General features: G+C 49.4%; 1 protein-coding gene across 4 annotated transcripts in view; it reads left to right on the plus strand.

Annotated features, from left to right (window-relative positions):
• The first annotated feature begins 14,044 nt into the window (after positions 1-14,044).
• The window catches only part of FUBP3 (far upstream element binding protein 3), a 58,908-nt gene continuing 57,457 nt past the window's right edge, over positions 14,045-15,495 (plus strand). The window contains exon 1 of one of the 4 annotated variants that reach the window (XM_004048747.4): positions 14,045-14,241. In XM_004048747.4, the coding sequence (XP_004048795.1) occupies positions 14,158-14,241 (84 nt within the window). In that variant the 5' untranslated portion in view covers positions 14,045-14,157. The remainder of the gene's footprint in view (positions 14,242-15,495) is intronic. The other 3 variants (XM_019034032.3, XM_055351352.2, XM_055351351.2) reach the window with 3 other exon arrangements.

A 15,495-nucleotide genomic window follows, 5' to 3' on the forward strand; every position in this document is an offset into this window, starting at 1 on the left:
AATTGTTTAATTTGTTTGTGTAGAGACAAGGTCTCACTCTATTGCCCAGGCGGGTCCTGAACTCCTGGACTCAAACAATCCTCCCGCCTCGGCCTCCCAAAGTGCTGGGATTACAGGCGTGAGCCACCGTGCCCAGCCTCAGCTATTCTACCTTTTGCCTCATCTTTCTTGCCTCCTCAGTGCATCATTCCATGGGCTTCAGTCCAGGGCCATCTCCTATGAGCTGGCCCTGCCAAGCTGCTGCGCACACTGAGGTGAGTAAGACACAATCCTTGCCCCTGAGGAGATGACAACCTAGCGGGCTCCAGGAGACAAAAAGGCAGGCGGACGGTGCAGAGTATCTGATGATGTGCTGGTCAGCACTGTGCAAGGACAGGGGGGCACAGGGGAGGGACGGGCCCTTCTAGCCCAGCTACTGAGAGGTCTTCTATGGTTTTTATTGTTTTTTGTTTTTTGGAGACGGAATTTCACTCTTGTTGCCCAGGCTGGAGTGCAATGGCGCGATCTCAGCTCACTGCAACATCCACCTCCTGAGTTCAAGCGATTAACTTGCCTCAGCCTTCGGAGTAGCTGGGATTACAGGCACCCGCCACCATGCCCAACTGATTTTTGTATTTTTTGTAGAGAAGGGGTTTCACCTTGTTGGCCAGGCTGGTCTCGAACTCCTGACCTCAGGTGATCCACCCACCTTGGCCTCCCAAAGTGCTGGGATTACAAGCGTGAGCCACCACACCCAGCCTCTGCCATGGTTTGAATGTGTCTCCTCCAAGATTCAGGTGTTGCCAATGTGGCAGTATCAGGAAGTGGGGCCATTAAGAGGTGACGAGGCCACGAGGGCTCCTCCCTTGTGAAGGGAGCAGTAGCTCACACCTATAGTTCCAGTACTTTGGGAGGCCGAGGCAGGAGGATCACTTGAGCCCAGGAGGTGGAGGCCGCAGTGAGCTGTGACTGTACCGTGGCACTCCAGCCTGGGTAACAGAGAGAGACCCTATCTCAAAAAAATATATATATATTAAAAATTAGCTGAGCATAAAGACAGCCAACTAAATGCTTGCAGTCCCAGCTACTCAGCAGGCTGAGGCAGGAGGAACGCTTGCGCCCAGGAGTTTGAGATCAGCCGGTCCACATTCTACACAGGTCTCTCATGTAGAGACTCTATCTCTACACAAAATAAATATTTAAAAAAAAAAAAGAAGGCCCTCACCAGATGCCAGCACCAGAACTTGGACTTCTCAGCCTCCAGAGCTATGGAAAGTACATTTCTATGTTTTATAAATTACCCAGTCTGAGGTATTTTGTTAGAGCTGCAGAAGCAGATGAAGATAAAGTCTTCGCCGAGGAGTGGTGCCCCAGCTTTTCACAAGCAAATGGATGCTGTCTCTACTTAAAAAATACAAAAACTAGCCGGGCATGGTGGCACACACCTGTAATCCCAGCTACTTGGGAGGCTGAGGCTGGAGAATCGCTTGAACCCAGGCAGCAGAGGTTGCAGTGAGCCAAGATCGCGCCACTGCCCTCCAGCCTGTGCAACAGAGTGAGATCCTGTCTCCAAAAAAAAAGGGGGGTGGTTGGATTTGGACACAGACACACACACGGAGGCAGAAAACTGTGTGGAGATGAAGGCAGAGATCAGGATGATGCCTTCACAAGTCAAGGAATGCCAAAGATGGCCAGCAAACCACCAGAAGCTTGGGGCTTGGGGAGAGGCAGGGAACAGACTCTCCCTCACCACCCTCAGAAGAAACCAACTCCGCCAACACCTTGATCTCAGATCCTGTAGATCTCAGAACTGCGAGACAAGAAAGCTCTGCTGTTTAAGCCCCCGGCAGGTGTACTTTATGACAGCTGCCCTAGCAAACGAACACACGTGGAGACACGAAACAGCATGTCTGAGAATTGCTGTAATTGAGCAAGGCGGGTGCATGGAGTTTGAAAGTGGCAGCAGTTGGGGTGAAGTATGTAGAATCGGGGACATTACCTGCAGGGCGGTGGAGAGTGGGGGAGGACATCCATGGAGGGATTTCTTTTTTTTTTTTTTTTTTTTTTTGAGACAGAGTCTGGCTCTGTTGCCTAGCCAGGCTGGAGTGCTGTGGCACAATCTTGGCTCACTGCAACCTCCACCTCCCAGGTTCAAACGATTCTCCTGCCTCAGCCTCCCGAGTAGCTGAGATTACAGGCACCTGCCACCACACCCGGGTAATTTATTGTATTTTTAGTAGAGACAGGGTTTTGCCATGTTGGCCAGGCTGGTCTCGAACTCCTGACCTCATGATCGGTCCCCCTCAGCCTCCCAAAGTGCTGGGATTACAGGCATGAGCCATCGCGCCCGGCCCATGCAGGGATTTCAAGCAGGAAAGAGATGGGATGAGATGCGCTTTGTAAAAGGCACACCCTGGTTACAGAGAAAGCAGCAGAGGGGCTGAGACACCTTTCTCCCCCCATTCCTGGCTCCCCTTCCCACTCTCTCTCCCACTCCTTCTAGCACTCTCTGGGGATGAGCCTGGCTTTACTCACCTGTGGGTTTTGGGGCCCAGGACAGGGCCTGCTCCTCATGGGCCTCCCTGACCAGTTTGTTGAGTGACAAAACGGGCCCATCAGCTCCTGGTTTCTCAGCTCTTTCTCCTTGGTTAACAGCCCTCATGGAGCACCCTGGTGTGCAGAAAACGGGATCGAGGACTGGAGGAGGAGCTGCGGGCAGGTGGCAGGAGCCAGAGGTACCAGCCCCGCCCCCCTGAGAAGCCACTGGATTTTTTTTTTGTTTGCTCGTTTTATTTGGTTTGTTTGATTTGAGACAGAGTCTCACTCTGTCACCCAGGCTAGAGTGCAGTGGCGCAATCTTGGCTCACTGAAACCTCTGCCTCCTGGGTTCCAGTAATTCTCCTGCCTCAGGCTCCTGACTAGCTGGGATTACAGGCGCGCACCACCAAACCCAGCTAATTTTTGTATTTTTAGTAGAGGCGGTGTTTCACCATTTTGGCCAGGTTGGTCTCAAACTCCTGACCTCAGGCCTGCTTCAGCCTCCCAAAGTGCTGGGATTATAGGTGTAAGCCACCACGCTCGGCCAGCAAGTGCTGTTTAAATGAGGAGGTGAGCGACAACACGTCCACACTGGGACAGAGGCAGAAGGAGAAGCAGTCGCCTTGGGGCTGACATCACCAAACGAGGGCTCCCATGGACAAGGTAGAGAACTGGGCCCCTGCTTCTCAGTGTACCTCCTCCTTGGTCCAAGTGGGTTCCCAGTGAGATCAGCTTGGCTGTCTCCTATTGTAGCAGGATGAGCCGTGGACAAAATCCCTCAGACACCGGGTTAAAGAAGGAAGTGGCTTTACTATGTTGCCCTGCTTTCTTCCCCTGCCCCTGCCGTCCCTGGGAGAGAGAAGAGACAGGCTTAGAAAAGGCCAGAACTCTTCTCTAGGAGTGGAGGAGTCTGACCAGTGAGTGACATTACCTGGGAGGAGTCAGGCTGGGTCACTCCTGTGTCCCCAGTGTCTGCCATAAAACCACACTGCGAATGGTCCAATTGCCATCTGCCAGGCCCTGCCCCCAGGGCTCTGTATGGATTCTCACAGCAGCACTGTGTGATAGGTACTTTATTGTCCGCATTTTACAGAAGGGAAAACTGTGGCACAGAGCGGTCACCTGACCTGCCCAAAATCCCACTGCTGGTAAGAGGCAGAGTTGAGGACACAACCCAGGAAGTTTGGATCTGACCTCCTCACTCTGAAAACATACATGCTGCCCCCATGAGGGCCCCAATGGGCATTCAATACCTATTTATCCAATTCAGCACTCACTTCCAGAGAGGCAGCGTAGCCCAGTGGTTAAGGGCATGCTCTCCGGAGTCAGAGAGCCTAAAGCTGAACTCCAGAACTACCCCCTCCCAGCTGGGCCACTGAACTTCTCCAAGCCTCAGTTTCCTCACCTGCAAAATCGAAATATTAAGTTGGTGCAAAAGTAATTCTGGGTTTTGTCATTACTTGTAATACTAATGGTTGGCCGGGTGCGGTGACTCATGCCTGTAATCCCAGCACTTTGGGAGGCTGAGGCGGGCAGATCAGTTGAGCTCAGGAGTTCAAGATCAACTTGAGCAACACGGCGAAGCCCTGTCTGTACAAAAAATACAAAAATTAGCTGGTTATGATGGCATGTATCTGCAGTCCCAGCTACTCAGGAGGCTGAGGCAGGAGAATCAATTGTTTGGGCCTGGGAAGAGGAGGTTGCAGTGAGTCAAGATCGTGCCATCACACTCCAGCCAGGGCAACAGGAGTGAAGCCCTGTCTCAAAGAAAAAAGAAAGAAAGAAAGAAATACTAATGGTTCCTACCAGCGGCGAGTCCTGGCTGCTTTTCATCAAAAGGTCTCCTTTTCCTCCCAGGTACACAACTAGACTGCATTTCCCAGGATCCCTTGCAAGCAGGTAGGGCCATGTGACTGAGTTCTGGCCAATGAAAGATAAGGAGGAAGTGATGTCACCACTTCTGGTCCTGGCTCCTAAAACATCCTGCACCATCCTTCATGCTCTGGACCCTGGGTCCGTGCATGACTTCATGGAGCAGATCCCATACCCAACACTTCTCCTCATACTGGACTGTGATGTGAGCAGGAAACAAGCTCTTACTGTGGGATTACTTGTGTTAAACCAAGTTAGCCTAAAGCTGCCTCCTTACATATTTTAAGTTCAGCCTAAAGGTTTCTCTGTACATCATAAAGTATAACCTAAATGGAATTATAAACAGACAGTAGCCTACACTTGTACCAATCACCAAGTTTTGGCCAATCAAATGTGGCCCACTGTTCAAACCGTGTTCAAATAAGGCAAACACCAAGCTATAACCAATCTGGCATTTTCTTAGCCTCCAAAAGTGCTGGGATTACAGGCATGAGCCACCATGCCTGGCCTATCTCTATAAATTTTATAACTCCAAAGACCTCATGTTAGTGAGGTCATAGTATTTGTCATTTTATGTGTGACATGTCATTTAGTATAATGTCTTTAAGGTTCATGTGTCAGAATTTCCTTCCTAAGGCCGAAAATCATATTCCTTTGTATGGATGGACCACATATCATTCATCCGTTCATCCATCAGTGAACACTGGGTTGCTTCCACCTTTTTGCTATGTGAGTCATACTGCTATGGACATAGGTATACACCTACAGAAGATGGATTTTGATGCCATGACTGAGATACGGAAAAAAAAAAAAAAAAAAAAAAACCACTTTTTTTTTTTTTGAGATGGAGTCTTGCTCTGCCACCCAGGCTGGAGTGCAGTGGTGCGATCTCGGCTCATTGCAACCTCTGCCTCCTGAGTTCAAGCGATTCTCCTGCCTCAGCCTCCCTAGTAGCTGGGATTACAGGTGCCCACCACCATGCCCAGCTAATTTTTGTATTTTTAGTAGATACGGGGTTTCACCATGTTGGCCAGGGTAGCCTTGGACATTCTCCTGACCTTAGCTGATCTGCCTGCCTCAGCCTCCCAAAGTGCTGGGATTACAGGCGTGAGCCACCATGCCTGGCCAAAAAAAAATGTTTTTAAGAAGCTGACATTTTTGAAAATTTGAGACAGAGTCTCACTCTGTCACCCAAGCTGGAGTGCAATGATCATGGCTCACTGCAGCCTTGACCTCCTGGGCTCAAGCAATCCTCCTGCTTCAGCCTCCTGAGTAGCTGGGAATACAAGTGTGTTCTACCACGCCCAACTAATTTTTTGTGTTTTATGTAGAGATGAAGTTTTGCTGTGTTGCCCAGGCTGGTCTCAAACTCCTGGGCTGAAGTGATCCTCCTACCTCAGCCCCCCAAAGTGCTGGGATATGAGCCACTGTGCCTGGCCAGAAGCTGATATTTGAAGTCAATGTCATAAAAAGGGGGCAAACCAGAAACTCCCCTGACTGGTTTCTTGCTGGGGAGAAGCCTGGGGAGCCATTGGTTGGCAAAGACTTTACCATCTCTTGCACAGGTGAGGAAATGAGGCACAAAGAGGAAGGATGAGCAACGTGCTGAAAGTCAAACTGCCCAGAAGTGGAGGAGGGAGGATTTGAACCCAGGGCCTCTCTGTGAGGCTATGCCATCCAGCCACCTGGCCACTGTGTTCATCCCTTCTTATTTTTGTTTTTATTTTTATTTTTTTGAGGTGGAGTTTTACTCTGTCGCCCAGGCTGGAGTGCAGTGGTGCAATCTTGGCTCACTGCAAACTCTGCCTCCCGGGTTCAAGCCATTCTCCTGCCTCAGCCTCCTGAGTAGCTGGGATTACAGGTGTGTGCCACCATGCCCGGCTAATTTTTGTATTTTTAGTAGAGATGGGGGTCTCGTCATGTTGGCCAGGCTGGTCTCGAACTCCTGACCTCAGGTGATCTGCCCACCTCAGCCTCCCAAAGTGCTGGGATTATGGCGTGAGCCACCACGCCCGGCCTTGTTCATCCCTTCTTTCAGGCAGATGGCACAGGTTTCTGGCTCATGCTGGTGCCAGCTCAGCGACAGCCCTGTCAGTGACCCAAAGCCATCTTGGAGACGGCGGTTCCTCAGTGCCTGGTGGCCGGCTGTGGGAGTCTGAAACCTATTTTATTCATTATGAATGAAAAGCAGACGTGATTTTAAATGTCGTGCTTTGGCTGCTAGTGCCGGGTGGAGCAGGGCCCCAGCGAGCAGTCACACCAGATAAAACATATTATTTAGGAGTGATTGGAAGGCAGACAAGCTGAAACATTGTGCACGGAAGGGCTACCGCAATTCGCTCATGAGCATCACAATCACTTTCCCCGGGCTCGTAGGTGGATTCACATTTAGGGCAATTTCCCTCACGGTAGCTCAGCTCCGTGAGTGGGCTCGGGCTTGAGGACAAGCGATTTCCCAGCCGAATGACTTCCAGCCTCCACATAGAGCGCGGGGCTCGGTGGAGCATGGCTTCCCTGAATCAAATCCACGCTGCCCACTGAGATATGATCTCAGAAGTAGCTCCTTGGCTCTCAAGACTCACAAGAAGGGTGGGCCGAGCCCTGACCCCATGGCTGAGCACCTGCTGTATATCATAACCAGCAGGCCAGGCCCAGGATCGGTAAAGCAGGAAACAGGGTTTTAAAGAGATTAAGGTGTGCATCCAAAGTCACACAGCTGTTCCCCAAGGAGCTTCTAAATGTTAGGAAGGCACGGCTGTCTAGCAGGTGCAAATTTTTGTGGTACTGGTACTCGCACAGAAATTTAGACAGAGGAGGCGGTGTAGCACCGTCCAGATGATGGCACTTAGGGGATTCTCCGGCCCTCTGAAGCCAAATCCTAGGAGGGCTCCTCAGACCCCTGCATAAGAACTCTGAATGTAGGGTCTGGGGCATCACCACAGGCTGAGGATCCCTGTGGGGGAAGCGGAATGTCTTTTTCACACTGGGGTTGGAGGCGGGGCTGAGGCTGCAGCTACAGCGAGGAGGAAGGCCATGGAGCCCAAGAGCCACTAGCCAGAGTATTTCATGACAGGAGACCAACAGGAGCCAGTGTTTAGAGACTGAAGTTCTGGGATTGGAACCCTGGCCCCAACTCCAGACACAGGGCAATGAGGCATCCGGCATTTACTGAACACCCAGCAGGTACGAGAACCTTGGGGTTTAGCGGGAGGGAGCTGTGGGACAATGATGACAGATTACTACCGGGGGCTCTCCAAGCACCCAGCGCTGTGCCGAGCCCTCGGGGAGACTCACTCTCTGTGGGTAGCGTGTTCCTTAGCATACGCCGACTACCTTAGCAAGTGTTAAAAGAAAAACTTTAGCCAAATTAGGTTTACAAGAGTTCAGCTGGGTGCAGTGACTCACACCTGTAATCCCAGCACTTTGGGAGGCCGAGGTGGGAGCATCACTTGAGGTCAGGAGTTTGAGACCATCCTGGCCTACATGGTGAAACCCCGTCTCTACTAAAAATACAAAAAATTAGCCAGGCGTGGTGGCGGGCGCCTGTAGTCCCAGCTACTTGGGAGCCTGAGGCAGGAGAATGGCTTGAACCCGGGAGGCGAAGGTTGCAGTGAGCTGAGATCACACTGCTGCACTTCAGCCTGGGTGACAGAGCGAGACTCGATCTCAAAAAAAAAAAAAAAAAAAAACTCATTTTGAAAAAACTGGAAAATTTTTTCAGCACTTTCACCTGGAAAGCATTGGAGGAAGATAAAAATGGGAACTGCTGAGTTTCTGTAATTATTCATCTGGTGTAGAAGCTGGCGCTGCTGTTGAGGTACCTTCCGGCTCAGAGGTAAAGCCAAGGCCACGTCAGATAAACCAGAGAATAAATGGATAGACTTGCCTTCTTTGTAGGCATTAAATGTGGAGACCTCCAGAGAGAAGGAGGGGTTGTGTGGGCTGGGCTGCCTCAGAGAAGTCTGCATTTATTTACTCATACATTTATTTATTCACATGTGAAACAGTCAAGCACCTACTTCATCCTTTGCTGAAAAGAATTTCTCTCTTTTTTTTTTTTGAGATGGAGTTTTGCTCTTGTTGCCCAGGCTGGAATGCAATGGCATGATCTCGGCTCACTGCAACCTCTGCCTCCCAGATTCAAGCGATTCTTCTGCCTCAGCCTCCCGAGTAGCTGGGATTACAGGCGTGCACCACCACATCCAGCTAATTTTGTATTTTTAGTAGAGATGGGGTTTCTCCATGTTGGTCAGGCTCATCTTGAACTCCCGACCTCAGGTGATCATCCACCCGCCTTGGCCTCTCAAAGTGCTGGGATTACAGGCGTGAGCCACCACGTCCAGCAATAAAACTGTTTAAAGAAATATTGGAGCCAGGCGCGGTGGCTCATGCCTGTAATCCCAGCACTTTGGGAGGCCAAGGTGGGTGGATCATCTGAGGTCAGGGGTTGGAGACCAGCCTGGCCAACATGGCAAAACCCCGTCTCTACTAAAAATACAAAAATTAGCCATGCATGGTGGTGCATGCCTGTAATCTTAGCTACTTGGGAGGCTGAGGTAGTAGAATCATTTGAACCCAGAAGGAAGAGGTTGCAGTGTGCCAAGATTGCACCACTGCACTCCAGCCTGGGTGACAGAGTGAGACTCAATCTCAAAAAAAAAAAAAAAGAAAAAAATATATGTATGCGTATATATATGTATGTATATATATGTATATATGTATATGAGATGCTAGAAGACAGTAAGAGATGCCTTCGGTCTTCTAAAGGAGAATTATTTACAATCCGGAGCTCTATAACTAGCTACATCATTAATTTTGAGGGGCCAGCTGAGTTGGCTCATGCCTATAATCCCAGCACTTTGGGAGGCCAAGACAGAAGGATTGCCTGAGCCCAGGAGTTCAAGACCAGCCTGGGCAACATAGTAAGGCCCTGTCTCTATTAAAAAATAATTTTTTTTTAAAGTGTGAAGGCCGAATAGATTGTTTTGGAAAAGTGTGGTACCAAAAAATTTACTAGCCAAATTTACTAAGTTTCTTTGAACTTACTTGAGAGTGTAGCCCTACTCTGTGGTACCAGCAGGGTGGTACGAGGCCAAAGGTGGAATCGGGGAGATATACAGTCACATTCCTGTCAACAATGGACAGCATATTTGACGGTGGTTCCATGAAATTATAACACTGGGCCGAGCGTGGTGGCTCACACCTGTAATCCCCGCACTTTGGGAGGCCGAGGAGTGTGGATCACCTGAGGTTAGGAGTTCAAGACTAGCCTGGCCAACATGGCGAAACCCCATCTGTATTACAAATACAAAAATTAGCTGGGTGTGGTGGTGGGCGCCTGTAATCCCAGCTACCGGGGAGGCTGAGGTAGAGACAATTGCTTGAAGCCGGGAGGTGGAGATACACGAATACCTACCACTGTGTTACAACTGTCTACAGTAGTCCATATAGTACCATGCTGTACAGGTTTGTGACCTAGGAGCAATAGCCTACCCCATATAGCCTAGGTGTTGTAGTAGGCTATACTATCTTGGTTTGTGTAAGTATGCTTTGAGATGTCTACACAATGATGCGTTTCTCAGAACACAGTCCCATCACTAAGTGACAATTACATATATACATATACATATGCATTCCCTATTAAAGGTAGATTCTAATTTACTCTCTGATGCTAAGACAAAGAGCACTATTCCAATCATTGGATCACTCCTATTGCTCCAAGGCATGCCTGTATCCCTCAGTCAGTGCTGGAGAGTCTTAATAATTCTATTTTTAAATTTTGAGATTTCATGCTGACATGCTCCTTAGTCTGCACTTGAAATTCCAGTGGACACTTGACATTGGAAAAGGTCTGCTCTGGGGACCTGTGAAAATCTCTAAATGGAGAATTCTCTCACTCACGATTTATCGCTATAAGCTATTTCTGCCTCAGAGATATAAACAACGCAGATCTTGGGATGGCAAGGCAAAGCTTCCCCAAATTACAAATGACCAGATGCTGAGGGTCTTTAGGGTAGTTAACGAATTCTGGAAACCACCCATGTTATATCCTTTAAAATCTACTGTACGACATTCTCCATGCTTATTTTTTTCTCTTGATTTATTTGAAAAATCATGTTACTATTCAAACATATTTGCTGTTTCTCCCTGGAGATGGACTATATTTCTCTGCCACTTGATCAGTGCTTGGCCACGGCTTGCTTTGGCCAATTAAATGTGAGCAGAAGTGCCATATGCCACTCACTTCTAGGCAAAAGCTTTAAAAGCCAATGTATGCTTCATACTTCTGCATCCTATTGACAACAGGCAAACATTCTTCAACCAATAAAACATGAACAAAAGTAGTGCCTAGCATTTGAGGCAGAAGCTTTAAAAACCAGTTCGTGCTTTGTCACTCGCTTCTTCCTCTGCCCTGATAAAGTTTAATGTTCCAGACAGAGGCTGCTACAGCCTTGGCTGAAGAGTAAACAGGACATGTAGTGGAGGCAACACCATGTTCATGTATCCAGTGAGAAATAACCTGTATTGTTGTAAGCTACTGAGGTTTTAAGGCTTGTTACTGTAGCATAACCTAGACTCTCCTCATTGATACAGTTTCATTTTAGCGTGGCTTCTAGTTGGTAGCATCTAGAGGCATTGCAATGTTATCAATAGGAATGGTTTGCAAAACTAGTCACAACCACAGTATGTGGATTTTTCTTTTCTTTCTTTTTTTTTTTTTTTTTTTAGACTGAGTCTTGCTCTGTTGCCCGGGCTGGAGTGCAGTGGCACGATCTCGGCTCACTGCAACCTCCACCTCCCAGGTTCAAGTGATTCTCCCACCTCAGCCTCCCGAGTAGCTGGGATTACAGGCACCCGCTACCACGCCTGGCTAATTTTGTGTGTGTGTATTTTTTTGTAGAGACAGGGTTTCACTATGTTGGCCAGACTGGTCTTGAACTCCTGACCTCAGGTGATCCGCCTGTGAGCCACTGCACCTGGCTTTTTTTTTTTTTTTTTTTTTTGAGACAAGGTTTTGCTTTTCTTGCCCGGGCTGGAGTGCAATGGCACATTCTCAGCTCACTGCAACCTCCGCCTCCTGGGTTCAAGCGATTCTCCTGTCTCAGCCTCCCAAGTAGCTGGGATTACACGTACCCTCCACCACGCCTTGCTACTTTTCGTATTTTTAGTGGAGAGGGGGTTTCACCATGTTGGTCAGGCTGGTCTTGAACTCCTGACATCGGGTAATCTGCCCGCCTCGGCCTCCCAAAGTGCTGGGATTACAGGTGTGAGCCACCACACCCGGCCGAATTTTTCTTTTTTAACCTCTAAGAATCTTTCCCTGTCTTCTTTGGACAAGATCATCTCATTCATTCATTTCACAAATACTGAGAGCCAACCAAATGCCAGGCATTGGTGCTAGGTGGTAGGGAGAGCAATTAACAAGACAAACATAGACCTTATGTCAGCAGAGGCTTTATTCTAGTGGAAAAGGCAGACAATAAACATATAACTGCATGATGATTTAAAAGCAACTGTGATAAGTGCTATAACAAGATGATGAAGTCTAGGGTGTTAGTAGAACAATTAACAGTGGACATGACAAGCTCAGGGTCATCTTCATCTTCTGTGCCCCCAAATATAAGTGACCTGCTCAAAGTTACTCAACCAGTAAAAGAGGGGAAAACAAAACTCTGTCTTCCTACTTAGGGATTCTCTGGTCTTTGGACCAAACCTTGGAATATAACTTACATTTGGAACAATAGCCTTGTTTTCCCTATTTATACTCATAGGGGAAGCCAGTTGGAATATGCATGAATCAACATTCTAACCTCAGATATATATTTCTAAAATTCAAAACAGAAGTTATCACTGATACTTGGTTCAGCTGAACGACTGTGTTCATGAAAGTTGATACCACTGCCATTCCTTGATTTTTACAAGCATAGCAAACTTAAAACGCTCAACACACCCAGAATGGGCAATAAATGGATGTGTTGGCATGGTCCTCCTCGTGCTGGCACTTCAACAACACAGCAAGCTATGTACTTTTGAATAGGGGTTGGAACATTTTTCCTGAAAGCGATCTTCAATCTTGCAATTTTGCCAAATTCTTTTATTTTGCCATAATCTATGAATTATTCTACTTGGCATTATTGAATGCAAAATAAGTTTACTAAGCACCTACTATGTGCCACACCCTAGGGATACAGGGAAAAATAAGTCTCTGCTCTAAAGTAACTCACAGTCTAGGAAAGAAGTCATTAACAAATAAATAACTATGCTTTGGTTATTGGTCAAGTATTCCTCATATTTCTTTAGAACGCCCAAAGCTCTCTTGGCATAATGACACAGTGAGGGGTGAGGGTGGGGTCATCAAGGAAAGTTATATGGGACTTTTTTCCCCAAGAAAGGGTCTTGCTCTGTCACCCACGCTGTACTGCAGTGGCGTGATCATAGCTCACTGCAGCCTTGACCTCCAGGGCTCAGGTGATCCTCCCACTCCAGCCTCCCCAGTAGCTGGGACTACAGGTGTTTGCCACCACGCCCAGCTAATTATATTTTTTGTAGAGACGGGGTCTCACTATGCTGCTTAGGCTGGTCTTGAACTTCTGGGCTCAAGAGTTCTGCCTGCCTTGGCCTCCCAAACTGCTAAGATTACAGGCGTGAGCTACCGCACCCGGCCCATATTGGATTTTATTTATTTCCTTTTCTTGGTGCTCATCTTCCTTCACAACTTCAAGATGGGCATAAGATGTTTGACAACATGGTTCTTCATTAAGTCCAACTCCTTATCATAATAGGGCTTGGGAAATATTAAAACACGAGGGCAATCGTGCTAACACAAAAATGGGCGCCCCCTAAACCTTGTTACTTGTTTGCTCACTTATAAGAAGAGCCAACTCAAAGGCTCAACTGAATTCTAGCATTAAGATTCCTTCCTTGCTGTAGAAGATCTGTACCTGGTCACTTCCATTAAAGTTACATAGGCGTTCCAAGAAGCCTCCTGCAATACAGTTGTGACTCAGCCGGTATGGGAGTAATGACGGTCCTGTGGTATTTCCTGCACCCCCAAAGTCCCAGAGTTTGTTAAGGACCGTGTAAGAGGACACCACGCTGGCTTTTCAGTGGGCGCGTCCCTCCTGGGGGCATCACCAGACAACCCCAGGCGGAAGTGGCGGCGGCCCATCCTCATGCAAACTGCAGTGTAAGAACTGGGGCCCGGGACTCCCCGCAAATGTGGGACACTGACATTCTGTGATGCTGTCCCAATGCCCTTTCAAAGCGCTCAGCCCCCAAATTCCCAACCAACAGCCATTTCAGGGAGGGGCTGCCCAGGACCAGGCTTTTGATGAACCACGACTGTTCGGGGTGCCGTCTTGGGAGAGCCAAGTCAGTCCCTCTGAGATTCCAAACGGCCGACAGCGGACACCTTGGGACCACATCCGAGCCTCGGGGACCTGTCAAGACGCCATCGACGGTCCTGGACCAAATCCCGCCCGGGAAGGGAAGGGTCGCGATCGGACCCTGGAGACCGACGGCTGTCTGGCGATCTGAGCCCACCCCGGCGCTGCCGTCCCGCCCCCACTTCCGATCGGTCGAAGGTCACGTGCCCTGACCCCGCCCCGCAGACGCGGCTCCTCCAGCTGCGAGCGTCCCGGCTTTCCCTTCCGCCGGAAGTAGGGCGACTTTCCTTTTCCGGCTACGGGTCCCCAAGCGGAGCGGGAGGCCGGACCGGGGAGCCGAGCGGCGGCGTCGGCGGCGGGGGCGACGGCGGCGGGGGCGGTAATGGCGGAGCTGGTGCAGGGGCAGAGCGCTCCTGTGGGGATGAAGGCCGAGGGCTTCGTGGATGCCCTGCACCGGGTCCGGCAGGTACGGGCGCAGCCGGCTGGCAGGAGCACGAGATCCCGAGGCGGGGCCTGGCGGGCTGGGAAGAGGGGTTCGGGCCTGGGGCCGGGAGGCAGCCTGAACCGACGTCTCAGCCGGGCCGGGCCGTTCCGTGGGGTTCCTACAGCCGGGAGGAGCCGGGGGGATAAGGCGCCACTGCGAGGCCCAGGCCCGGCCTGTCGGGCGGGTCTCCCAGGTGCCTGAAATCGCTGGGAAAGGGTTTCCTTAGAGCGTCTGGCCCCATCGTGCGCCAGCGGCCAGCCTGGACCCACAGTGTAGCTAGCGCGGGGTTCTGAACCTCGCGAGGGGAGGGGTCCGGGAAGCCCACGGGGAGGATCTGGGTGTAGACATAAAGCAGCTGTCTCACGCCCAGTAACTTGTTAAAACTTGGGGGACATCGTCTTTAGACTTTCTGTTGAGTAGAAGGAACTCGAGGGCATCTTATATGTGAGGGTGCTCTTTGGAGAGGTGAGAGAGGGAGGTGTTACATGTGTGGGGGTGGTCCCCAAGATGTAGAAATTTCTCATGGCAAGCTTGCCTCTACTGGGGAGAATGATATGGCCTCATTCCGACATTGAAACTTTACTCTCTGACAATGTCGTGCATTTTGTCAGAGTTAAATTAACTGGGTTTTAAAAAGCTCCAGGCTTCCCCAGAGAGTGAATATGGGACCTGCCAAAAATACTTACTGGCTTCTGGCATGGTACTTAGAACAGAACGTGTTCTTCAGTTGTATCTAAAACTTACTTACAAGTCAGCCCTAACACTTCAACTTCCTCTGTTAAGTGTCTTATGTCCTCCTCTCTTCTTATGTAATTGTAAGCGCACTGATACTTTAAAAGTTGGGCTATAACTAATTACTGCTTGATTCCTAACAGAAAGCCACAGGAGTCATTGTATTAGAAGAAGGTCTTCACTCGGGCGCTCGAAGATATGGTCTTTACATCTCTTTCCAGTATTCCAGGGGAGGGAACCCTACCTGTTTCCCTGATACTGACTTTTCAGGTTATATATTGATGCTCCTATAGACATTATATTGGATCCCAGAACTTTCCAAACCTGTGGTTCCACCTAAAATTTTATCTGATGAATTGTTACTTTACTGCCTAGGTGCCAACCAGTACGGTAGTGAGTATCCATCTTACTTAGACTTCAGATCCACCCATGGCTGTAATGGATGAACATGCCACCCAGCTCCCCTTCCACCACTCTGCTTGCTGGCGTGTTACAGTGCTCTCC

Source organism: Gorilla gorilla, chromosome 13, assembly GCF_029281585.2.
Source record: "Gorilla gorilla gorilla isolate KB3781 chromosome 13, NHGRI_mGorGor1-v2.1_pri, whole genome shotgun sequence".
Classification (NCBI taxonomy): Eukaryota; Metazoa; Chordata; class Mammalia; order Primates; family Hominidae; genus Gorilla; species Gorilla gorilla.